General features: G+C 43.8%; 3 protein-coding genes across 11 annotated transcripts in view; 2 read left to right on the top strand and 1 right to left on the bottom strand.

Moving 5' to 3' along the window:
• Positions 1-77: 77 nt before the first annotated feature.
• Positions 78-1274, top strand: LOC143905148 (parkin coregulated gene protein). Its single transcript, XM_077420339.1, has 4 exons — positions 78-386; positions 467-785; positions 856-1005; positions 1076-1274. Exons 1-4 carry the CDS (start codon positions 282-284, stop codon positions 1234-1236), a joined length of 735 nt encoding a protein of 244 aa, XP_077276465.1. The 5' UTR covers positions 78-281; the 3' UTR covers positions 1237-1274.
• On the bottom strand, positions 1264-5050 carry Glnrs (Glutaminyl-tRNA synthetase). Its single transcript, XM_077420320.1, has 10 exons — positions 4816-5050; positions 4178-4482; positions 3884-4089; positions 3559-3808; positions 3202-3499; positions 2736-3115; positions 2341-2659; positions 2044-2264; positions 1774-1966; positions 1264-1710 (listed from the first exon to the last, which is right to left on the bottom strand). The coding sequence occupies exons 1-10, from the start codon at positions 5029-5031 to the stop codon at positions 1660-1662; spliced, it is 2439 nt and encodes an 812-aa protein (XP_077276446.1). The 5' UTR covers positions 5032-5050; the 3' UTR covers positions 1264-1659.
• A 342-nt stretch (positions 5051-5392) lies between these two features.
• Positions 5393-26194, top strand: part of Chm (lysine acetyltransferase chameau) — a 48278-nt gene continuing 27476 nt past the window's right edge. For 4 of the 9 annotated variants that reach the window (XR_013259084.1, XR_013259083.1, XM_077420005.1 and 1 more), the window contains exons 1-9: positions 5393-5602; positions 5811-6279; positions 6376-6618; positions 6717-6977; positions 7052-7234; positions 7355-7634; positions 7739-8030; positions 8215-8459; positions 8711-8897. Coding sequence is in view for 5 of the 9 variants with exons in the window: in XM_077420005.1 (XP_077276131.1) it covers positions 5564-5602; positions 5811-6279; positions 6376-6618; positions 6717-6977; positions 7052-7234; positions 7355-7634; positions 7739-8030; positions 8215-8459; positions 8711-8897 (2199 nt within the window). In the remaining 4 variants the exon portion in view is untranslated. Of the gene's footprint in view, positions 5603-5810; positions 6280-6375; positions 6619-6716; positions 6978-7051; positions 7235-7354; positions 7635-7738; positions 8031-8214; positions 8460-8710; positions 8898-23291; positions 23507-26194 lie in introns of those variants that run through there. The other 5 variants (XR_013259085.1, XR_013259086.1, XM_077420006.1 and 2 more) reach the window with 2 other exon arrangements.

Raw genomic sequence — 26194 nt, 5'->3', positions numbered from 1 at the left:
TTACAAAAATTAAATAAACGTTATTGTATAATAGCTATAATAATATTCAAAAATAATAATATTACATCACAGTAGCTAGCGAACGTCTATTTTCTATTTTTACGTCTGCTTCATTGGCTGAAAAAAATGGCTAATTTTGTTGCTAAGAGACAGTATTGTTTGATCTAAATCCGTTCCCTACCTACATCCTACTTCTTCGTACGCATATAATCTCTTACAACATTCAATTAAAATGTTCTAATGTATAACCCAGTATCGAAAGAAAGACATCAGGCACTGAAATGGTGAATGAAAAAGAATTTTGGACGGAAGTGCGAAAAGATAAATCGCGATATAAAAAAAGAAAGCCACGAGTAGTCCCTGCATTCACTATCCAGGCATTGCAGGTAATGCGCATTGATGCGCATTATAGAATAATGACATCTGATGAACGCAACGCGATAACATGGTGTCAATTTTGATACAGGAAAACACGGTCGTTGCGAAACCTCCGCGGTGTGGACTGTACAAACCTCGTTCACCGAAACCGTCGATTTTTAGGAAGTTTTACAAGCGTGGCGTATTCCCTATCTCTTTAGAGAACGACGGCTACGATCAGAAAATTAATTGGAAAGTAGATATAGAAAATTTGGATTTCCATCATTATTTGCCAATGTTCTTCGATGGATTAACGGAAATAGAACAACCGTATAAGTTTCTGGTAGAGCAAGGAATATCAGATATGTTAGAGCATGGTGGGCCAAAGATATTGCCCGTTGTTCCTCAATTGATTATTCCTATTAAGAGTAAGTTCTATAATCTAATTTAAGATATGCAGAAAAGATATTCATATCGTAATTAAAAAGACTTTGTTAGACGCTTTGAATACAAGAATGCCCGAGATAATCTGCACCACCATGAAAGCACTTCAACGTTTAGTACGATCTGCTGATTGCGTTGGCGAAGCTTTAGTCCCATATTTTAGGCAAATCTTGCCTATTCCAAACTTACTCAAAGATAGAAATGGTAAGGACTCGTCTGTTTAACACTTACTGTATTCGTGTACAAATAGAATCAAGATTTCTTGTGATTTCAGTAAACCTTGGGGACGGTATCGATTATTCTCAGCAAAGAGGAGAGAACGCAGCGGATATTATACAAGAAACGCTTGAAATCTTGGAAAGATACGGTGGCGAAGATGCTTTCATAAATATTAAATACATGGTTCCCACATACGAATCCTGCATGATGAATTAATAGGTAGAAGATGACACACTATCACTATTATCTTTTTAATAGATTTATTCTTTATTCATAAAAATAATCACAAAATCAAAATGCAAGCAAAATTTCACAAGTTATATATAACATAAGACATAATTATAATGGAAAAAAAGAATATTAAGATGTATATTATGAAAATATGTACTGTATTATTACTTGAAACTTGAAATTAATAATGACATATTACGTGGAAATAATATATTGTTTAAAAATTCTTATTTTAAAAATTCATAAAAAAATCTTTATTAGAGATAATAAGAGCAAAATTTTTCACCATTACACAGAACTATTACATAACGCACGCATCTTGCATCAGCGTAGAAAAAGTATGACAATAGTAAAAATAGTAGTAGAGATGTTTTTTGATGATACAATATCATATTTCAAAAAGTATTCTTATATCTTTCCTGTATCTTCTTTCAATGTTACAGTGCGATTGAAAACAAGCTGAAATAAAAGAGAAAAATGTTAACGCAAAATGTATATGTGTGCTGATATTTTTACACTTACCTTATTAGGTTTGGTATCGGGATCGACAGAGAAAAAGCCTATACGCTCAAATTGAAACTTATCATATACTTTTGCTGTTTTAGCTAGACTGTTGTCCATGTACGCTACAATTTCTTTTTTGCTGGATGGATTAATATCACTTAAAAATCCATGCGGTACCTCATTTGTATCCTCCGGATTTTTGTGTTTGAACCTGAGAAATTAAAGATATTTTTATTACATTACTAGTGTAAAACCTTCATGATTAATCATTTGGAAAATGTTACTCACAAACGCTCATATAGTCTAACAGATGCCAGTACTGGATGGGACACCCAATGTATAAATGCCTTCGGTTTATTCTTCTCGGAAACAGGATCCTGTCTAACAATTATGTTTGTAATGTTACCGCTGGCATCCTTCTCGATACTTTCAAACGTTACTACGACACCTGCATGCTTTAAGCCTACAGGTTGTTTTGGCGTTAAGCGTCTAAAACCTTTCTCTTCAATCTACAAATATTGATATCCAGATAAAATCATAACTGCAAAAAATTTTCAAAAAAGTGCAGGAATATATACTGCATACTTCTTTGAAGTCTGTGGCTTCAATGTATACAATCTCGTCAAATGTAATTTCATGATGGGCCCTTTCTGGCTCGTTAGGAAAATCGGATACGGTGAGCTTTATGGCATTCTCTTGAGGAAAATTTTTGATAGTTAATTTGATAGGTTCTAGAACCACCATATGTCGGGCAGCAGTGAGATTTAGAACATCCCTAACAGCGGCTTCCAACGCTGCAGGATCGACGGTCGCTTGTGCGCCAGTTACACCCATTTGAGCACAAAAATTATTTATAGCTTCCGGTGGAAATCCACGTCTGCGTAGCGCAGTTAACGTAAACAATCTATCAAAAAAGGCAATATAACGCATTAGTAATACATCATTAATAAAATATAAAGATAGTATTCGTTATATTATACCTGGGATCATCCCAATCGGACACTATTCCTTCTTCTATTAATTTGGCAATTTTTCTTTTAGAAACTACAGTATAATTGACATTCAATCGACCGTATTCCCACTGTACGGGACAATAAATATCCAACGAATTACAGAGCCAATAATAAGACGATCTCCGTGACTGAAATTCCTTTGTGCAAAGAGAATGAGTGATATTTTCGATGCTATCGCACAAGCAATGGGTGTAATCGTATGTGGGATAGATGCACCATTCATCATCAGTTCGCTGATGCAGCGAATATTTTATTCTGTATGCAACAGGATCTTGCTTGCCTTCCTCTAAAGTCACTTTCATACGTAAGGTTGCCTCTCCTTCTTCCAACAAACCATCTTTCATATCCTATTAAAAAAAAAAGTAAGCATATATGTAGCATTTAGGAGACAAAGAAGAAAGACAGTAAGCTCTAAGTACAAATTTTTCATTACATTAAATAGCTGCAAGCTTTCTTCAATTGGCCTATCGCGCCAAGGACTCGGTGGAGGATTGAAACCTTTTATTTCCTCGCTAGATTGATGACAAACATAGGCTAAACCTTTCTTTATAAGCTCTTCGGCCCAGTCGTACAATTGCTCGAAATAGTCCGATGAATGCGTAATCGCAGCAGGTTTGTAACCAAGCCATTCCACCATTTCTCGTATACCGACAAAAAATTTATCCTCTTCTCTTTCAGGATTTGTATCGTCATATCGTAAGTAGCACATACCATCGTAAGCGGCAGCATATCTGTGAGATACATCTTTTTCATAATGTATTTCGCTTTCAAGATCGAAGAAAATACATACCCGAAGTTGATATTGATGGCTTTTGCATGTCCAATATGCAAAATTCCGTTGGGTTCCGGTGGGAATCTCGTTATCACTTTGCCACCAGTGGCTTTCAAATGTATCTGCAGCAGATTGTGAGTATTTGGCGTCACGATGTAACCGTCGGTTTTATAATTTTCCCCAGGCTTGTGAAAGTGAACTTTGGTCTTCATGAGTTCGCTTATAGTTTGTGCTCCTCCCTTCTCACCAGTCGATGTCTCCTTTTGTTCTGAAAATTTATCAATCTTTCATTGAACATAGACGTCCAGAATATTTTTTTCAACAGTGGCTATATATAATTCACCTTCCTTCACTTCTGGCTTCTTTGCTTTTGTCTGCTTGTCCTTCGGCTGTTTCACTTGTTTAGGCACTGGTGCAAGGTCAGCGTCAACTTTTGGGCCCAATAAATCAAGTAGTTGGACATCAAATTCATTCTTTATCGCTTTACCATCCGCCCATTTCAAAATATTGCGTACTTGTTGCATCAATGGACCAGAGTTAAAGCGGTATCTATTTAGAAGATATAAATTATAATTATTTATCATAAAGAAACAATTTCTCTCATATGTTACATAATTAATAAGATAATTTTATTTACCTCTTTTCCAATATCTCATCTTTGTGCGCCTTTATGATCTTCTCCACTTCCTCTTCTATTCGTTCAGGTAAAACTACCACTCCTACGCCACAAGATTCTTCAAACTTAGTTATATCAAGATCACTGCTCACGTTAGCTAACAGGTAAGTCAATGCGGCGTCCACCCTCTGTACACTGTCTAATTTCTTCTCAACTATGTAATTAGTAATAAACGGTATCTTATCTGCAATCTGGTTTTTGATCTTGGAAGCTAGATGGTACAGCAAAACCCCAGTATCTTGAGTGATAGACCCATGTTTAGCTGCCTATAAAAATTAAATATAAATTCTAAATATACATATAAATAAGCAAATTTTAATAATAAACATCCTCTGCCACACACACATATAAATATATTACGCAAAATGTATGATGTAATTGCATCAAATGTAGCAAATAAAGAATAATGATGCAACAATTTTAATGAATCGCAACACAATGATGTTCCGATTATATATATTCCTGAAAATACCTTAATTTAACTTAATATCTATTATATTTAATTTAATATTTTAATTAATTAATTTTGATAATAGAACTCGTGGTATCTAACATTCAATTGTTTCGACTGAGATTCGCCGGTGTGAATCCTCACCAACCTCGCTTACAGCCAGCTTGAGATTCTTCGTGACGTTCGCATTTTTCAGGGTCTCCTTGGCCTTCTGCTCGCTCAGGCCGATCGTTTGAAACAGCTTCGCGTCTTCTTCGTTCCCTACCGGCATTTTATTCGGAAAATACAACCAAATACAACTGTTACACTCACAGAGGCACCAGAAATCACGTGCGTGCGTTCGCCAAGCGACTGAAGCGACCATATGGGCTGCTCATATCGCTGCTTTATCAACAGGGAAAAGTTATTGATTAATTGGAATCTGTTCATTGGCTCGTGGTCGATGGTCGATGCGTACGAAGCTTAAAGTTAAAGCTAGCGCGTCTCATGTGATCTGTGATCGATCGTTTTTTGATGTGCGTCGGTGTTGGTCGATGTGTAATGTATGTACATACAAATGTACGGGCTATTAAGGTGAAATTTCATGGGCAGTAAAAAGCAGCAGCAGATCGTACTGATTGGCTACAAAAAAGAGAAGTTCTCGAGTTTCTAGAATTTCTCTATATTGTAGCCAATCAGTACGATCTGCTGCTGCTTTTCACTGCTCATGAAATTTCACCTTTATACGGACATTACGGACTACGGACACATACGTCACATACCGAAGTATGTGCTTCGTAAATACATGCTTCTTTAAAACGCGACGCAAATGAAACGGGCGATTCGTTCTAACAAAAGTCCGGCGAGAAACGATGATATTTGGGTAGAGATGATGTTTAGTGATGTCCACCAGCTAAATGAGAGGTAGCACCGCAAAGATGACGCCTAAGCGGAAGGCAAGTGTATTTGTAGGTTATGGCAGTTGTAGAGCGAACTTCTATGCATTGTCTTTATTTATCATCATGATAAATACGTTTGTTTGTTTTCATTGTCTTTTTCATTAATTTGAAAATTGATTCTCCAAAATTTTTGCTTTAAGGAAAAAAATCTTTTGCCCAAAATATACATGTCAAGGCACTATATATAATATATGTTATTTTATAGACTACCAGTTCGGAATCCACATCAACGAGCAGCTCTGGCTCTTCGACAAGTAGCACGTCGAGTTCAGGCAGCGAATCCAGCTCGTCCGACTCGGAGAACTCCAGTAGTTCCGCCAACAGTCAAAAAGCATCCGATACAGAAAGAACTAAGAAAAAAGCGCCGTTTCCAGTCACCCGTCATGTCAAGTCCAAGACTGAAACAACATCTGCACCGCCTTTGGAAAATAAAAATAAAGACAGGCAGCCACCGAAACCCAGATCGTCGGTGTACTCTTCCGAGTCAGAAGAATCGCCCAGCAAAGCAAAATCGCCACAAAAGAGGAAGCCACCAGCTAAACCAAAGGCTACCGCTACCGTGGCACCAGTTGTGAAGACTCAGAGATCTCCCACAAAACCAGTGCCTGCATCAGGACAGCATAAAACTGCACCAGTTTCAAAACCTACCAATGCCAAGCTCAACAAATTTTCTGGTGAGTTCATTATTTTGACTTTGTCAAACATTTTATATTCTATGTGATAAAATGTATGTTTTTATGAAGCGATACATAATTGCGATAACTTTTAAGGTTCCACAAGTGCCACCAGCAAACCTCCCGAAAAATCTGGGAAAACAACGGAACCGGTCCAGAAGAAATTGAAGAAGAAAAGTATATTTAGTCCAGAAAATAGTAGCGAAAGTGACAGCGGCGTTTCGGCAAAAGTTAGCGCAGCGAAGCCAACAGGTAGTTCTGCAAAATGTTCCAAAAATCCACCAGCTAAAGCAAAATTTAGTGACACCAAGCAAAAACCTACAGCAGCAAGCAGACCTGGTAAAGAATTCTCACTTATGTACCAATAATTGCAAATATTTTGATTTTTTAAATATAAGCTTAATACAACGCTATTTTTTATGTATTCTTTCCTGTAGTCGCGAAACCTGTGCAACCACAAAAGTCGGACAGTTCCGCGAGTTCAAAGAGTTCTGGCGGTTCAGCGTCCTCAGGTAGCTCGGACAGTAGCTCCGATTCGGAATCGTCCGAAAGCGTCACTAGTTCTCAGCCTCAACCAAAAAAGAAGGAAACGCAATCTAGTACATTGACGAATAGTACTGTGACGAGTGTGCCACCTAAGAGGCCCTCGGCAGCAGTCGCCCCGGTAAAACCGCAAAAAGCTGTTACAAGACGGCAAGGTTTGTTAAATTCCTTGCCAATGCGTTGATGCGTTGATTAAAGAATGAAGAAATAAATATAATTTTTTAAACAGGTGCTAAAGGTCTAAAGAGCGACAATGATGGAGATGCGTCCGCGAGTGAGAAAGAGATGGATGATCGTGAAGCGTCATCTTCGAAAACAGTGACGAAAGGCAAGCGGAAATTGCAAACACGCAAAGGAAGTAAATTACTGCAGCTACAAGCAAAGGCAGACACTGATTCCGAATCTGATACAGGTGTATAGTTAAAAAATGGTTTTATATCTTGATGAAAGTCGTTCAATACTCAATTAAAAAAATGATAGTATGTGAGCATGTTCGCAAATTGTGCTAATTCGCATAATTTATTGAAAATAGCTGAGAGCAAGAGGAGCACGAGCAAATCGCCTGTTAAACGTGCTGGACTGTCCGCTGCCGCCAGACAATCCTCCGGAGCCGGTAGATCAACGCAGAATAGTGGTACCACAGGTGGCAGAACAAATCAATCATCTTATAATCGAGCACGCGCGACGAAGGAGCGTGAATGTCCGCTAGCTGCGTCCTGCGATTCACGGGGTCATCTCTCTGGAAAACTCGATTTGCACTTTACTCTGGAAGCATGTCCGCTGTATCACAACACTACGCCTCAGGCTTGTGTGTAAGTTGCAGCTCAGATCCCAGTTTGAGATCAATAATGATGTTAAATCAAATTAAAAACACATGCGTTTGATGGCAAATGTAAAATAATATTGACTTTTTCAGAGAGTTTTGTAAAGAGAGAAAAAAACGAGAGGAAGAACGCAAGAAGGCAATAATAAATCTAGCCAAGAAACCTAAAGGTGTTCATCAAACTAGCGAACAACGTAACTACCAACTTAAAGTACGTGAGATGAGGAACAAATGGAAGGGTAATACCGGCGATGGTAATGAAAGCGATAGCGGCGGCGAAATGCAGGGGAACGAAAAGGACAAGCAGCCTCGGCTCAATAATCTTACACCTGATTATGACTTGAAATTATTTATGGAGGCCCAGGCGATAGCCAGTGAAAAAATCGTAAGTATTAAATTTCTACCTCAGTTAATATAGTATTACACTATGAATAATTGATATTTTTAAAAAACTTAAATTAATTTTTATTAAATTTATTTTTTATATATTTTCTTTCAAGTGTGTGTGTGTGTGTGTGTGTGCATATTATTGCGCTCTTCTATACATCAATGCTTATTTTATATTTAAGGAAAAAGAGTTACAAGAATTGGACTACGATGGAGAAGGTAGAAACAGTGGTGGCACTAGAGTTGTGGAAATGGGAAAATGGGAAATGGAAGTTTGGTATCAAAGCCCGTATCCCGAAGAATATAGTCGCGCCCCGAAGCTTTATCTTTGCGAATATTGCTTGAGATATGCGAAAAGCCGTCAAGTTTTGAGAAGACATCGAGAGAAGTGTTTGTGGAGACATCCCCCGGGACACGAAGTATACAGGTAACCACATTTCATTGGGTATTCTTCTTCTATCATTTACGCTCACATTTTATACCATGGGGCATTTTTAAAATTTTGAACAAATATATCCGTGAAATATTACGTAATCTAGATTAACAATAAATAATAAAATTTCTCTCTTTAATTTTTATATATATTTTAGATTATATTTTCTGCTAAAGTTGTGTAACGTCTGTAATGCTTTAGGGTGATAATCCAAATTATTGCATATCTGATTTGTCGTTTCACAGAAAGGACAAGATAGGCGTGTGGGAAGTGGACGGTAAGCGATACAAGCAGTATTGTCAGAATCTTTGTTTACTGGCCAAATTCTTTCTGGATCACAAAACGTTGTACTACGACGTCGAGCCGTTTCTTTTCTACGTCATGACAATCGGCGATTCTGAGGGCTGCCATACCGTCGGATACTTCAGCAAAGTGAGTACATACCTACTTGATGAATCACCATGTCAGTTTTTATTCGCTTCATGGAAATATTTTACGCGATCGCGCCGTCGTTATTTCTCGAGTGTCGAGATTGTAACTGTATCGTCGCTGTTCGAAACGTTCTCGCGAAGTCCCAAAAACCTCGAAATTTTTTATCAATTCGAATTCGACGGAACCGACAAGTTCCATCGTTTGGTCTATACGATCCCCGGGTTTTCTTTCCGCGGCTTAGCCGGCTCTCACCCCATCGTTCTCATAATAGCACCCACGTAGCGTGCACGGATTACGCGAACAAGGGTACGCCTCGTAGAGAAGAGGGTGTCTCGTATCTCTGACCTTTCTTCACTCCCACCCTTCCCTTCCATCCTTCCTCTCGCCGCCACCAGGCCTGGCGTACGCATACACACGTTGCCCCGAGGAGTAGAGCGAGGGTGGGAATCACGCATGCCTATTTACCGAGGGACACAGCATCGCTGGGAGTCGAAATCTTTACCGACGTTCAACGACCTCTGACCCTGGCAAGACGCGCCGCCAATCCGCGCCTCAACCCCTTTTTTCCTCTCCCTTCCCTCCCCTTTCGTGGAGATGTGGCGAGAATTTTCTCCGGACCTCGACTTAAACCTTTTCTCTCACCCTCCCTAATTCCTTTGTCTTTCGTCTCTCGCCGGGAGACGTCTATCCTGCGCGACCGACGCCGACGATCCGTCTCCGTCTCAAAACCCCCATTCTCTTATTTCTTTCTCTATTCTACGAAAAAGAAATCCCGCTCGATGACGTGGGAGTGAGATGAAAGGGAGAATTATCCGTTTTACAAATTGTTACGCCAACGTTGACAAGAGAATCGTTTTGTCAGATCTTTAACACTTGTCTTCAATCGTCTCGACTGGCTCTCATTTCATTCATTATGCAAGGCATCCTGCTTTTACTGAATTATTCTGCGGATTTTTTGACCAATTTTGGAGTCGACGTCCCCTTAGCGAGAACGTTGGAATGCTTATAATCGTTCAGTAATTAATCAATTCCGCAAATCGACCGCAATCGAAGAAGTCGTCGAAAAGTGATTAAGATATATTTAGAAATTATCTTTTGTTTCTTACTTTTTAGCAGCCGCATATTTAATTTCAGCAATTTTCATTTGTGATGCGTTCGATCAACTATGTACAATTGATCGAAGATATCACGCTTTGATAACTCAAATTGTACGAAACATCTAATCTTTATCGTTATTGCCGAGGGTGTCAAATCGCGTTATGTCTCGCGTAAAAGAGGGCGTGTCCCGCCGTGAAATATTCATTTAAGTTCTCGAAGTATCCCCTTCGTTCAGAATTATATCACGACATACGTAAGCTCTCGGTAAATTCCGCACGAGTCGCTTACACTTCGATCTAAAATAATGTTTCAACTTTAAAATGTCAGTTTTAACGAGGATATAAGGATGACGTCTTTAGAAGAGGATTCGTCTAACGCTCGAAGTAATTGCGTCGTGCGTCACTCTTTGATTAACTTTCAGATAAAATGCCTTAAATTGGGGACAATGCCCCTATCGTATCAATATCTTGGATTCAGGACAGACGTGTGTAATTCCGGGCACACGTTACGCGCGCGGGCACGAATCCCTTTACCTGCGAAAATAGACTGACATTGGTTCTCGTTCCACGGTATTAATATCTATTAATATCGGCGAATCATCTCCTCCCGATGCATCTCCTCCGCTGGCCGACTGGCAAATTATGTTACACTCCGTATAAAAGGGTGCGTAACTCGCTTCCTGCATCCGCAGCAGTGGCGGCGGCGCGAAGTCAAAATCTTTATAGACGTTCAATGACCCCGACCCTGGCCAGACGGTCGCAGGGTAACACCGGCGGTGGTAGTGATGGTGGTGGTGGTGGTGGTGGTAGTGGCGACGGCCGGAACGCGAGGGATGAAGGGTGCGAGGGAAAGAGAGCGAGAGAGAGAGAGAGAGAGGGTGGTCCTGCTGCTGGCGTACGTACGCTATGCATGCGCTTCAGTAGAGACCAGGTGGAGGAAGGCGCGAGGGTAGGAAGGGTAGTCGAGCGGTTGGGTGGTTTAGGCGGTTGGCCGATGGCGGTGGCTCTGGAGAGGTGGTAGTAGCTGCCGCGGAAGGGGTTGTGCCGACGGTTGCGGAGGGTGTCGGCGCAGGAGGGGAAGGAGGGCGTCGCCTGCCGCGTCGGGTCGTCAACCTTTCTGCGGCACTGCGACGTCGTCGGGGTCGTTATTATTTCCTCCTCTTTCCCCCCTACTCCCTCTCCTTCTCCAGCTCCTTCTCATCCTCCTTCTGATCCCAGCGTGTCTTTGCACGCTCTGGTCGTCTCTCCGTCGCTCTTTCCCGTTCTTCCGGTACCACCTCTTCGAGGTGGCGCGTGTTGTTCTCCTCCCGTCCTCTTCTTCGTGTCCCGTCTTTCCGTTCGGCTCGTCTTAACACGCTCCTTCGACGCTACCCTCCGTGTTTCGATCCATCTTCGTATCCTTCTTCGTTCGTTCGCTCGCGCGGCTTCCGAGGTCGCGAGATCTCGCCTTCAACGATCGCTCATGCGTGTACATTCGTTCCCTCTTTCTTTCTCTCTCTTCCTCTTTCTCTTCGGATAGGTAAGCAGTCCGTGCGGTGTCTTTTATCTTCACATTCTACTTGGCTTCTTATACAAGCTTCTTGTCCTCCTCGATCTATCTCTCTTGTCGCATGCGCGTAATTCTCGCATCGTTCTCTGATCGTTCACGCAAGTTTGCTCGATTAATCTTCATTTCACTTCAGTAAGTTCAAAATATTAATATGTTTAAAGGATATAATCATGATCGTTCACGAATGCCATTCATCTAATGAGAAATTTGTCGACTTGACAGAAGAATCGGAGGTTCGTGCTTAAAGCTAAATCCGAGGCGGATATCCGAGTTTCTTACGTCTCTACGTCCCACAATGATACCGTCATCGACGCCTCCGGCTCGTTCGCCTCCTTCACTGATCTTTCTAATACGACACCACCGTCGATCGCGGTGAATATCCGATTGATATTGAATTTCCAAGCGTTCGCTTGTCTTTGAGCGGCCGCAACGTTCCACCGACCGGTTTCGCCCGCTCGGCTTCAACCTCGTTCCCTGCTCGCGTTTCCTCGCGTTTCCTCGCGTCGAATTTCATCCCTGGCCTCCGTATTCGCTTTTCCGTCCTCCTCGCCGTTGCCGTCGTCGCCATCGTCGTCATTGCTGCCGTCGCGTTAAACCACAATGTCGGCGTCTCACCTTGACGTTGCGGAACGACTACCATCTTGAGGCGATCACCCGAGATTTCTGTATTTCTGAGAGTATAAGCGAAGAAGTAGAACTTTACTCAGCTCTCCTTTTTTTGTTTCTTTTTTTGTCGAATAGAAATTTTGCGAAGTACAAATATGTAGCGGGAAATCGCGAAAAGACCACGTTTGACCATAACCGGTGGGGTGTAGATTAGTTGGGGTGGTATCATCCCGCGTCACCCCACGGTCTCTGGATTATGAGCTGTCCATCTTCTTTCTGATCCCTGCGGATGTAGAGAATAACGTTTATACAGCTGACAGGAAAAGGAAGCCGTTTTCAAAAATGAATTCACTTTTAACAGTCTCTTGCTCTAGGCGACTACATTTTTCTTTTGCGACTGAAAAGTCACGTAATTATTTTTATTTGTGACGAACAATCAACGATACTTTATTACGCTCCCTAGGTCGCGGAATCTTTTCCGAGTAATTAATAAGAGTGGAAAGAATCAAACACACAGGCTGTAATCACAATGATTACTCGTTCAGGATAATTATACTAATGGTATAATGTCGTTCAGTCCAGCGATTCGAAGGTATGTACTTACCTCTGGATATAGATCACAACCAAGCTTCTTCGATTTTACTCGTAGTCTTATAAAGACATAGAAACGACCTCGAATCCTCCAAAGTAGTTTAGAATCGTTCACGAGCTCCGACATCTACGTCGTAAAAGTTCTCCGATTTTCCGCCCGGTCTCCTCCTCGTAACTTGACCTTTGACTATTCAGACATTGGCATTTTAAACGAAACGGTCGTTCACCCTCCCCCGGGTAACTCGGTCGTTGACCTTGAGCCATCTGGCCGTTGACCTCGCGAGTGTCGCGGCCATCGACCTCGGCCGGGATCCCGACGTTGAACTTGGATAATCGCGCTCTTCACCTTGAACGATACGAATCCGTCCTCCGGATTTGTCGGAGGATTCGCGGAGCCGCCAATTTCTGTTATCGCCGGTGCTCTCTCTCTCGCGTCGCGCATCTTCACTCGTTCTGCGAAGGTAGAATTCTGATCGAGCAACAAGGCAGCCGAGCAGAAATTAAGAGGGTCGGATTGAGGCGTGAACGTTTACAGCTTCCGCCGTGTTTACTGAGACATGAAGACGAGCTGTTCTTCCGCCATTCAAGGCATCTCCCCGCACTTCACCCTCGCGTCTGTTTGTTCTCAGCACGAGGTAATGCAATTCTTACGACTGCCGATAGAGATAATTGGGCCGAAGGTCACTGCGGTGAGCGTCAAGTGTAGATCCTGAACGGAATTTTGATGTTATTAGTGAATAAAACGAACCTTTGAAAAGTAACATCGATTATGTTAAAAATAACCAAGGAATCGATAACGGAAAGATTATTGGGACAATCTAGTAATCCATATAATTTAATCTTTTAGCTGCGGCATGCAAGGGCATTTTTTTGGAATTACCGACAAATTAGATGGAAATACTTTACATTTACGACATATTGATCTGATTCATTAATTCCATGCATTAATATATGTAAAAATTATAGATCTAACGATATATCAAATTAATAGCAGAGAATCGATTATTGATACAAAACTTTATTTGTTTTTTTTTTTTTTGTAAATGTCTCAGTCCGCGATGGACATATGTATACGACACGGCTAAAAATATTATACGTTCCAAGCATAATAAATTCACGCCCGATTCCGATCGAATGAGTTTAAATGAGTCTAAACATATACTCCCACCGCGAGACCGTTTTGCGATTGCGTTTTCTCCCGAAATACAACTGCGGCTACGCGAGTGTGGCTTTAATAACATTCAGACTGTATTTAAAAATCGTGCTCCATTGGATATCCCGAAAAGGCGAAACGCGTGTCACATGAGATCCAGACGGAACCGGTTCTGCGGGGCCGACAGGTCCCAGGTGCGGGGCCCGTTTTCCGATCCTGTAATCCCTGCGTCCTATCGCGTTGACCGAGGACGCAGCATGCGTCGCTTCTTTACAAGTAAAAAGGAAATTTTCGGTGGTCCGTTTTTCTAATCTGCGGATCGTTGACAAGTATCGAATAATCGCCGCTGTAATTGAGAGGTTCTCTTTTACCTTCTAATTTTGCCGGGCTCTTGTACGGATATATCGCGCACGTCCCATACTCATGTTGCAACTTTTATTTTTCTGCCGATCCGTTTCCCTACACTTTTTCTAATTCTTCTTGTTATATAAAGATGACATATTTTCTCGAAAATCATTTAACGTACAAATCATTTATTATCGAATACAATTGATAAAGTAACTTGCAACACGGCTGAAACGTTGTAATATAATTGATTTTTTTCCCCCATTACACCATATTGTTATGCAAGGAATTTCGCGACGTAGAAATTGCAAAGAGGCTAACGAGTGCAGCGAGTTGCAACTCGGCTTTCAGCGACTTCGCCAGACCGTCCGGGCATTCGACTCGGCCAGGAAGAGAGCACAGAAGTGTGCGGGAACCATGAGTAAACGAGACGGTGGTATCCTCTTACGCAGGTATTCTAGACGATAACCAGTGCGAAGGGGACGAAAAAAAATAAGAGGACGATGACTGGCTGCGAGACGTTCATGTGTGCATCGAAGATCGGTAGTCGCAGCACCGTTGCCGTACACTTTACGATCGCAAAAACAAGGAGAAATCGGGTAAGTCCTGAGAAAGTTGTCGAAGAGAGTCCGTCATGGACAGCCATGAAAAATCTGGAAGGCTATCCAAATTGAAAAGAGGCCGAGTATCCGTGTGATGCCTGAACCGGAGAACGTAACGCGAGTTGCAGAACGGTTTACGATACAGAATCGGAGATCCCACGCGATTTTCCTACACTTATCGATTGCCTTTCGTTAAGAGCGTAGGCTTTGCAAGCGCGAGACGATAAAGATCTTCGTTGTTTGTGCGCGAATTTTCATTCGGCCGATGAAAACACGTCTGCTCATTCGCAGTTGTAATATTACTTGCTATCTGAGTCGGAGCAATATTTGTGAGTCTATGTGTGTTCGCATTCGAAACGCAAGCACCGCGTGGTATTATTTTTCCTGGGTGCATCAACGAGATACCTGTTCTAAACGCAGAGAGAGAGAGAGAGAGAGAGAGAGAGAGAGAGAGAGAGAGAGAGAGAGAGAGAGAGAGAGAGAGAGAGAGAGAGAGAGAGAGAGAGAGACGAAGAGAAAGATGGATATTCTTCTCGACGTGGGAGTTCGGTGAAATTCAATCCTCGTCCAGATAGGAACGACGATAGCGAAAGAAAATAAGCGTCGAATAAAAGCGTTGTCGATACATCGCGAGCTGTGTAGCCCAACTACACTTGATCGCAGATTAAAGTTATAAATTATGCCCTCGCCTTATTTACTCCAATATAATCGTCATGTATAGTAATATAATTCCAATATAATTATCATAAAAATGTAAACGTACAAACAACAAGAACTTTCGATCGATCGTCCGTTTGAAATTTTATTTAGGCTACAAAATCTTTGTCGCAGTCTCATTCTTGAATTCTAAAACATTGATAGAGTTTTTACATAAAAATATAGTAATAATAATTATCGTGTAACGATCAATTTGTCATCGTCGCGATGCGAAAAAAAATTATATCTGTGTAAATTATATCTATGTAAATCTGAATTTTCGCGAAAGTATAGGAACCATTGCGTTTCCCAGCCAATCGGGATCCCAGTAGTCGCAGGACTATCTGGTATCCGTATGACGTGAAAGTCGCGAGATAAAACACCGACAGGATGTTTCCACTTTGAGCGAGAAAGGGCGTGAAAAATCGGCGGACGCGGTTTCCGTGGAAACGCGACGATCCACGGCCGCTCAGGGCTCATTTGCCTAACTTCCGGCGGTGCGCCAGTTAGCCCGTCACGGACGGCTCCGCGCGTTATATATCCTGAATAATGCATAGGGAGCGGTGGAGCGAGAAAGAGAGCGCGGAAGGACGAGAAAGGAAGAGAGAGAAGCAGGTGACGAAGAAGACGAGGGAAGAAGATTAAAGGAGAAGAAGAGAGAAAGAAAAAAGAGAGAGAGAGAGGGTGGAGTTGAGCCGACGTACCTGCGCCCTTACGAGAGCGGTTTGGACCTGTGAAGGGTCCGACGAGAGAAAACCCTGTCCGGCGTATATAATATAATAAATAGACACAGACAGGGGGTCTCTCTTTCTCAGTCGGGCATTTATACCCGTGCTTTATGCCGGGCCAGAGAGGACAAGCGAGTAGCGAGAAAAAGGCGAGACAGGACAACGGTGGACCGTGATCCTTGGGTCCACTTCTGATCCTTTCGCTCGATCTTGCCTGAAAGATGACCGACAAAAACACGACGAATATTTGTCACGAGAGAAACTACCGTTCGAGATGACCGAAATATTTAAAATTTAAAATTTTTACTTCATCTTGCCTCTAATTTGGAGTAGATATCATTAGGATTAATATGCACTCTGCAGTAGATGTAGCATCTCGCTCGGATGGGTTTGTTGAAGCTTTCCTCTTGTTCCGGGATGCACGGGCGATTGCACTAGCCTGACAGGAAAATCGATCGCAGCGATCGGAAGTATCCCTTCTCGCAATTTCATAATCCGACGGACGGAGTCACGGAGGAGCAGAATGTCGGGAATTCTTCGAGAAGCTCCCCAAGCGAGTCCACGGGGATGGAGAACTCGGAAAGAGCGGCGATCAGCGCGGGGGAGGAAAGGATGAAGAGGCCGACAGGGGGATTTTCCAGGAGACGAGAGCTCCCGAGGCTCGAAGGAAGAACAGACGGAGAGCTCCCGGGTGGACGGAAGAAAAGGATCGGCGCGGCAAAAGGGTCTCGCGCGCAGGAACCACCGCAAAAGGGAGGAAGCGCGAAAAGGATGAAAGAGACGGCAGTGGTAGACGAGACGAGTCGGGCAGACGGGCGGGCGGGGTACGAGGGTGAGAAGGACGAAGGACACGAGGGTCGGGCAATTTTCCTTAAAAATATCCCGCAGACGGTGGCCCGAAAGCGAGGGGGCGAGGAGACGCTAAGGGCGGCTGCTGGGAATTGCAGGCAGGCAGGCAGGCAGGGATAAGGGACTCGGAGGAGGGATGACGTAGGGTAGTACCGTCGGAGAGTAGTACGCGTAGTAGTAGTAGAGGTCGTCGATACTATACGCGCCTCGCTTCGTCGAGAAGAGGTTGGGGTAGGCTCGCCCTCCGCCACCATCCTACCCTCCGTTCAACTCTCCAGCCATCCCCTATTCCCTTATCCGCCCCCGCGCCTGTCCTCTCGCACTATCTACCTTTCTCTCTCTCTCCCGCTCATTCTCTTCTGGTCTCTCGGTCTCTCTTAACCGCCGGCAAAACCTCGCCCCGACTGGGGTCGATCGATGCCAGACAGTACTGCTGTTCGCGCGACCAAATCCCACCGAATGTACATCCACAAGAGTGTTCCCGCGATCTCTCTCCCTTTTCCCCGTTCCTGACGATGTTCTTTGGACGCTTTCCTCTGGTCCCTGTGGAAAAAGAAGTCTATGGTGGCATACTTATCGCGCTCTCGGCGGCAACTAATGCTCTCGTCGATAAGAATCTTGATTTGAATCCTCTCTACAGTCGCTGATCTCAACGTTTACGCTGACGATTACGATAACGATGCGAGAAATTCCTGGGGCGTCGTCGTCCCACTCTCTTTTCTCGTGGGGAAAACCCGCGTGCATTCGTTCCTCGTTACGTCCGTAACGTGTGTGACGTGTGTATGTAAATCGTGTGCGTGAATGGAGTTAAGCATCCACGCATCGGTAGTGGTGAGCGGTTCGTCTGCAGAATTAATGGACTCCGAACTCCCTCAATAATCGGTTATCGATCGCTTCGCTCGATTTTCAATCTTGAGTCGTCTCCCGATGACCGACAAGTTTCCGGATATTAAATATGAAACAATTACACGAACATTTTTCGAACATTATAAAATAAACAAGCAAAATTTGAGATCTCGCAAAGAAACGTAAAAGATACTAATAAAGTTTACACATTGTTAGTCTCTTTATTTCTTTCGTACAGCGATTGATTCCGTCGAATAGACAATTATCTTGGGATCTGTCTATCGCCCTTTTACTTCTGGATGTCATCGAGCACGCACATTGTTGAAACTTGCGAAAGTCTCAGAGGGCGGCTAAGAGCACCATTTCGCGGCGGCTCAGATCGAGCGAACTTGGCGGTTTTTTTCGTTCTTTTTTCCCGAATGGACCGCCGGATCGATGGCCGCCGTCTACAATGTGTCTCGAAAGAAAAAGAGGAAACCGCAAGACGTACGAGATACGTTCTTACATCGCATTTATTCGGGTTTTTGAATTTTTGTCGTATTTTTGAATTTTTTTCCATTCGCGTACCTCTCACAACGCGATGAGGAAACCAGCGCGGTTCTCTTCAAGCGAGAGAAAAAAAAAGAGGATAAAACGACAATAACTGTAATAGATCCTCTGTTTCTGCACCGGACAAAGGAGCACGGTCAGGTAATAATGGTTCGGCTCGGATTTGGAAGGATGAGAATCCGCGACGAATAAGCCGAAGCCATAGCCGACCGTCCGTTTTTCGAAATCCAATGACACCGCCTGTGAGACGATGCATTCCTGCATTGTCTGCACGCATCGGGGATGAAAATTTTCAGGGTGGTCGTCGTATTCTTCGAATCGCCGGGCTTCGTTTTCGGAAGAATTTTTCTCTTAACGAGCATGGTTCGCCGTATATCACAATCCTTTGCGAGCCTATAATAATTTTTCATCCTTGCTATCGCAATCCGAATTCGCAGAATAATTTTGCCGTAGTGACGATGCGCCAGAAGCACTAGAGCTATACCCAAAGTTCATTCCCGTCCTGTAAACGCTACTGTAAAATTAATCAAACTTTAATAAGCTTGAGAAGCCACGTGCCGGATAGTTGCTCTACGCGGTATTCATGTTTGACTGACGTTCGACCGACATGCTAATGCGGAACGTGATGAAACAGGGATCTAATTCGAAGACGAAGAATTTGTCACTATTCGCAGAAAGAGAAGCTCTCGATGACGCGGTGATAACTGATCGGCTTAAACGTGCGGTTACATGCTGGGAAACGTCGCGATAAGACTTCACGTACACCCCGTGTGTTAACAGGAACGCTTTGTTCGGCATAAAGAAAGTGGAGGAGGAAACTCGGTGCATCTAAATATAGAAGTGACTGTCGCGAGGAGCTGCATGGCCATTAAGCCACGCTCACACCGCCTTCTTTCGCGTATGACCAAGCGTTTCGAGATAATTCATGCATATGCCATCTAATTCTCGTACGTCTCGTTTAATTCCCGGACTCGCGTTTCCCGCAACTGATATTTTAACAGATTTTCCGTGGAAATCTCATATATTCTGACCTTTACCGTCAATCACGCTCGACTAATTCTTGAAAATGCAAATTTCGTCATCTCTGCGTAAGCATTTCCTGGTGTAGAAAAGTCTGACAATATACGAAAAATAATGAAAGAAGAATAGAGAATATAAAATAGAGTAACAATATTCTATTTCAGATCCGTATAATCGTGGGAATGCATTTTTAATAATCACAAAGCTAGAATTTTTATCAATTTCCTATTAATATCAGTAAAGTTATGAGAAAACGGAAAGAAAAAAATAGTTTTTTTTGTCGATTTAAAATCAATTTTGTTATATAAAGATTCATAGATAAAAAAGTAAAAAACGTTTCACTTCGCATACATTCGGCGCTATAATATTATTATAATAAAACGGTTTCATTATTAATCCAATACGCTTACAATCGCAGCGGCAAAAATTCGACCGTGTCGATGACAGGCCGCGATCCCTCAGGAGAGTATTCGATGAATTTTTTATCTGCCGTTCCGCTCGGTCGAGTACGTTTAATTTCGTCGGCAATCGGCTGCTAGCTGCGAAAAAGTTTTCGTTTGGCCATGCGTATCGAACTTCCGTCGCGGACAGGAGAAAAAAACGCGAAGACGCCCTGTTACCGATTGAAAAGTTACGTGCTTAGGAGATTATAGATAACGGAAACGAATATTAGAGATTAGGGTTCATCGGGATTCCCGAGGTGGTGTCCCGATTGAAGGAAAAATCAAAGGGGTGCTCCAGGGGGTTAATTTTCATGTATACGCGCGAATCCACCTCGTAAATATTCAGCCATCGAAGTGGAATTTATGCCGTCTGCCACGTTAAGCCGATTCCGCGACCGGTCTTCCAAGCCCGATGACAGAACGCCGGCACCACCGACACCATAAATAAGCGGCCGCAAAAATTCCGATCGTTGCGAGTCGCGTCGCGACCGCCTTACACGCTCCATAAACATCTCCCGCAACAATGTAAGATAACGCCATTGTGCGTGAGATATGAGGTGAAAGAGAGAGATGGGGGAGGGAAATGTAGGAAACGCGTTATTTATTATATCCTTTGGGGATAAGCGCCCTGGAGGAAAGTTCGCGGATCAAAAATAGAAAAAGGAGTGTCACGGAAAAACTTTCCAACGCGATGCCCTGTAAACGCGCGTCTTAAGCGAGAGACCATCGAGATCATCCAACAATGTTCTTTGCGCTGCACGATGAAACATGGATCGATATTGATATTACACTGGTGATAAACAACCCTCTCAGTAACCAAATTAATCAATTCCGCTTTTTGTTCTTAATTTTAATATTAGAACACATAATTACGACTTCATCAGTTTTCTATATTTTATTTTTATGGAATTAATTAGTTCGGCTTCTGCAGAAAAGCTTATATAGTGTAGCGCATGATATAATTAAATATATATACATACGAATGTGTTGTGAACTTTTAAGACGTAATCTAGGCTGACCAGGCTTCTATAGTGCTCGGCCTGCTTCTTCGTTCAGACGCGCGGGGCTAGAATTCTGATTAATTGTTTCTCGTCGAGGGACACCAGAGGGTCTCTGAAAGAGGGGCTTGTAGACCGATCGTTAAAAAGAGTTAGAGAAAGAAGGAGATGTCAAGAGACGATCCAGTTACAACGAGACGCGAACTTCGCCCGCGGTCGGACACAATTATATTTGATTCGCCTTATCCGCGCGAGCAAGCGCTCTCTCTTTCTCTCTTCTCCTCTCGCAGACGTTCGTTCGCCTACGCGTCGAACGACACACCAACGTCGTCGTCGCCGATGTGTTTATGAACGACAACGCGAGAGAGACAAAGGAGATATGCGTATGTACGACGAATGCCTCGCTCGCTGCTGATTCGCGTTCCAATAGTTCTCCATTCCTTCCTTCTCTCTCTATCTCTTTTTTCTCTTTCTCCGTCCCTCTTTCGTATTTTTCTCTCTTTGCCGTCGCACGTGCGTCGCTCCTTTACCCGTGTGCGCTTTACAGCACGGCGATACGCGCCGCGGCAAAGGATACTGACCGATTGGAAGCCTTTTACGACCGGACGCCACATCGTCGTCGTCATCGTCATCGAACGTCTCTCGTTTCTACATTCCGCAGGCGTTCAGGTGGTGAGAATTCACCCGAGACGGGTCGCGTCGGCCGAGACGATGATTCGCGCACGTTTTGCAACGATGTCCCTTCTCGAGCGAATTATGTGCAATCGCACGTACGATATAGACGGAAAAGGGAAATGACTCGTTCAGATTTATGCTCAGGCTCTGAACAACGTCGGCGCAACTGACTCTCGACGCTCGGGCACTCACGGTTTACGCGACGCCTTCTTTCTGGCGAACTAGCTTGTTGGAAGAGAGTAGCGAGACATGAAATAGATCGCGTAACAGGAACAACAGAATTACGAGCGACAATTAAATTCTCGCATCCGTTCTGAGATCACGAGTTCGTAGAAATTGCGATCAATCGGGCACGAGGATCTTTAATGACGATAACGAATCGCCTGTCTGCGCGCTTCATTGATCGAAAAAGAACACTCGCCGTTAATTTAACGCCCACTCGCTATCTCACTCCGTGGACTGTGAATTGTGTGCGGGTGCATATATAACTGTGAGTTGAAATGCCATCGACACGCGTCGCACGTTCTCGAGGCGACGACGCGACGGTTCTCAATCGTTCTCGCTCCGCGCGCGCGCGCGCGCGCGCGCGCGCGATCATTTCCGCGCTGCCTCGCGATTTAAAAACCGCCAATCGATGCGAGAGTACAACCGCATGAGATCAACTCTGGAAACCGAATAGAAAATAAATCAGAATGTAGCTGGTAACTGTGGTCAAGAATTTCGGTTTTTAAACGAAGTATTTTACTACCTAGATCCTAACCACTTGGTCTATTCTTGTTTCGGGGATGACTAGACAGCAAATCTGACCAACTTCTGGTCATCTGGCAATTAGTTTGGGACCAGAATTTCTTATAGAAATTTTTTGAAAAAGAAAATATAATATTTTTTTATTTATCTGTAAATTACTTGTTTTAAAACAAAATTAACATTTATTGTACGCAATAATCGAAAATTTACGAAAGAAAACTTGAGATAATTGAGAAACTATAGATCTTTTTTATTTATGCCTTCCGTTAGGGTCCACTGATAATATTTCCCTCTTTTTTTCCATCATTTAAACTTCTGAAATTCCGTGATAATTTTACTCGCATTGTACTCGCCTGTGTTATTCATAATTACATTTCTATTATATCATATTTTTTATTATGCCTCCCTCGAATTTCGATCATATCGTTATCACACTTTTCAGCTATACGCTTCGGTATGAATTTAATCGTCTCGCCCTGTGCGAGCTTCCGTTATTTCGGATCTTTGCCTCGTTCTCTCAAATTCTTGTTATCCCATCTCGAAATTGACGCGTCACGCGGTACGGTTGGTGCGGTTCGATCACGTAGCGCGAGTCCGCACGCCGTGGATCTTTGATGAAACAATTTAGACTTCTCGTTAGGTCGGCGAAGCTAATCGAGAGACATAGAGAGAAGCGCACTTGTGTATGTGTTCACGTACTCGTGTGCATGTGTGCGTATGTATACAGTATCATTTCCACGGCGCAGATGGTGCGGTCGGTCGCCCAGAGACGTATATACGTATATCGTTACGATCATTGATCTGTTTTATTCCTCTCTCGCTCGTAGAGCGCGACGGGCCGTATGGCTGCAGCCTGCAACCCGCGATCGTTACTCTATGCGCCACCTTGCCGTGTTCCAGAGATGAAGGGAGATGAGAGGGCAGGAGGGAGAGAAAGAGAGAGAAGTGCCAGTATCGATTCCGGCGAACTATATATCCGCGAAAGAAGCTGTACCTCGCCTCCTCGGACGAGAGGACTGCACTTTCCTCCTACGCCAGGACGACCCACGAGGACCGTGCCGTGATTATTGACGCACGAGTCAGGATTCCGCAAGGGAAGTCCTTGACGCGTGCATATCGCGAATGAAATGAAATGAGCGTTTGACGTATCGTAAGCGTGGTAAGCTGCTGCGGGGACCATCAATCCTGGCGCAATAAACAGGTGTGTCTTGCGTGTGTCAACGAGAACTGATTGATAAACCGATGTGTGATATATTAAAAAGAAGGAAATAAAACGCAGAGTAACTATGAAAATCGGATCGGTGAAGCAATAATAGCGATTATTCGAATAATTTGCACCTCTTCGCATCGGGGAGCCCCCGATCTCCAACGTTTGTCGTCGTCGATCGATCTCGAGTGAGCTGACAAAGTGCTCCGTCGTCTTTACGCGACATCGTGGGGCGACCGGACAGCGCGAGGAAACGAGATCGAGCGGCCGAGGGAAAGAAAAAGAAAGAGACGGAGCAGAAGGAGGAAAAATACATAGCCTCCTCCGTCACGGTGCCGGTGGGGACGCCGAGACGGCCCTGAGCAGCGCCAAGATTACCGGACCCAAGGACGTCGCGGGCCTCAGATTCTCTCTCGCTCCCTCTCTCCTCACTCGTTTCCTCTTTCTTCGTTCTTCTGTCCCCTCTCTCCCTCGATCCCCCTACGCTTTTCGCGGGACCGACGAAGCGTTTTTCAATCCGCGATAGTCCAAGGACCCGATAGGATCTTATCTTGTTTAGCCTCATATTAGGCCCGACTGATGATTGAAAACTTCGACTCGATTGTAAAACGAGAAATTCGTGTGTAACGCAGAGAATTCCTCGTTACCATCGAGAATTCTTGTCGTACTTCGATGTTACGAGGAATTTTTGGTGCGTTCGAGACGTCCCGTATATTTTTACGTTTCTCGTAGGACGATGAATAAAATCGACGAGGACGACTCGGACTTTGGGAACTCGTTCGCTGACTCATTTCCATTCCCGTCGATTTGTCTCACTTAACTCCGACGACGACCGGCCGTCGAGACGAGTAGTCACCCTCCTACACTAAATCACTATACTTTCTCCGCCGATGCGTTCCTTAACTCCGGTACTGCTCGCCCGATACTTTCCATCAGGCATCGTCATAATCGCCGATACTTTTTAGGCATCGTATCGTCGATACTTTTCAGGTATTGTATCGCCGATAGCAGCATCCCTGTTCCAAAATATCCTCTGGAGAAAATCTATCCCTATTTTGTCTTTAATTCCTGTAGCGGTTGGTCTCCCCTCATCCCTCTGACGGAGACGGACCCCTCGGGACGGTTGCTCTCTCTCAGGACCCAAAGTTCCCCTCCCATCGCTCTTTCCTCTTTTCACGTATATACACATCTCCCTCTCTCTCTCTCTCTCTCTCTCTCTCTCTCTCTCTCTCTCTCTCTCTCTCTCTCTCTCTCTCTCTCTCTCTCTCGTCATGTCTATCCCTATTTCGCTCCTCTCTTCTTCGTCTTCTACTTCGCCGAGTTAACACGCCGATACGCACACGTGGGCCGGCGTGTGCACGCACACACACCGACTGTGGGTCGTGTCCTTCGGACCGTTGCTGCCTCGGCAGTTAGCAACAGCACGGCCGCCGCACGGCCGGAAATACCGGGTGTCCGAATATATACCATCGAGACCATCCGTTTGAACACCGCGTGTAAAGGCGTTTAAGGATCTGCGGGATGTAACGAACGAGCGGATGAACCTTTGTGCCGGAAAAAGAACCATGTCGCGTCGCGCTATGTCACTGCGCGCAAGGCATTGGGGACTTAATCGTCGATCCGTTAATTTTTTCTCTCACGGGAAAGCGACCACTTTCGTACGAATCTTTGCGCGAAGAAAGACAGAAGGGGGAGAGGAAGAGAAAAGACCACGCCCAATGCGCAAATGACTCTTAATTTTGCGGAAACCGCACGTTGAGCAGTCGATCCTATCTGAATTCATTTCCGAAAAATAACTGTGATTTTATTATATGCCTTTTCGTTCAACCAACGTGATATTCTCGAATGTACCCGCGTGAAACTCCGCGGAAAATGATAGTTGCCGTCTCCGGGGCATAACTTGTAATCCCCTGGCTGAAAGATTAAGCTCCTCTTTCACGAGAATTCGGCGAAAATCGACGAGAGAACAGAGAGAGAGAGAGAGAGAGAGAGAGAGAGAGAGAGAGAAAGAGAGGTTTTATATCTGCTAGCTAGCTATTATTCTATCGCAATAGCATCTCGCGACATCCGGCATGTTCACCGCGCAAAATACATCGGATATAACAGTTCCTGCTGACTGTTAAAAAATTGTTTATATTCGGCGGAATTCAATGCGGCGCTTAAATGCGTGGAAATGCCTTTAGAAATATGGAATTTCGCGCCGGTTGGATTGACCGAACCCTGTCCTTTTTCTCTTGCAACGTCAATTTTTCGTGCGTTTGCGACAGAATATATTCCTCGCAATATTTTCGCGTATTTTCCCTAATCGACGCTGAACGTACCAAATGTGAAATTAACGTTCGAATGACGCATCTGGATCGTAGTCTACGTCCGACCGATTTCCTTTTGTCGTGGACAAGATTGCCCAGAAATTCCTTTTCACCACAAAGGGCTCAAAATGGAAGCGATGATGTCAGAGCAGGCATGACAAACGCAAAAGGAACGTATTTCGATCGTAGGTTCCAAGAGAAATAAAGGAACCGTATCCGAGACACCCTGTATGTCAAACGTTCATTTTGCAAGCGCGATACGTAAAGTCTCGAGGCGAGTTCGAGCG

This window comes from Temnothorax americanus, unplaced genomic scaffold, assembly GCF_048541705.1.
Source record: "Temnothorax americanus isolate GAGA-0224 unplaced genomic scaffold, ASM4854170v1 Scaffold6, whole genome shotgun sequence".
In the NCBI taxonomy this organism is placed as follows: Eukaryota; Metazoa; Arthropoda; class Insecta; order Hymenoptera; family Formicidae; genus Temnothorax; species Temnothorax americanus.
The sequence above is the reverse complement of the archived record's forward strand: the minus strand, read 5'-3'. Positions and strand labels throughout refer to the sequence as shown.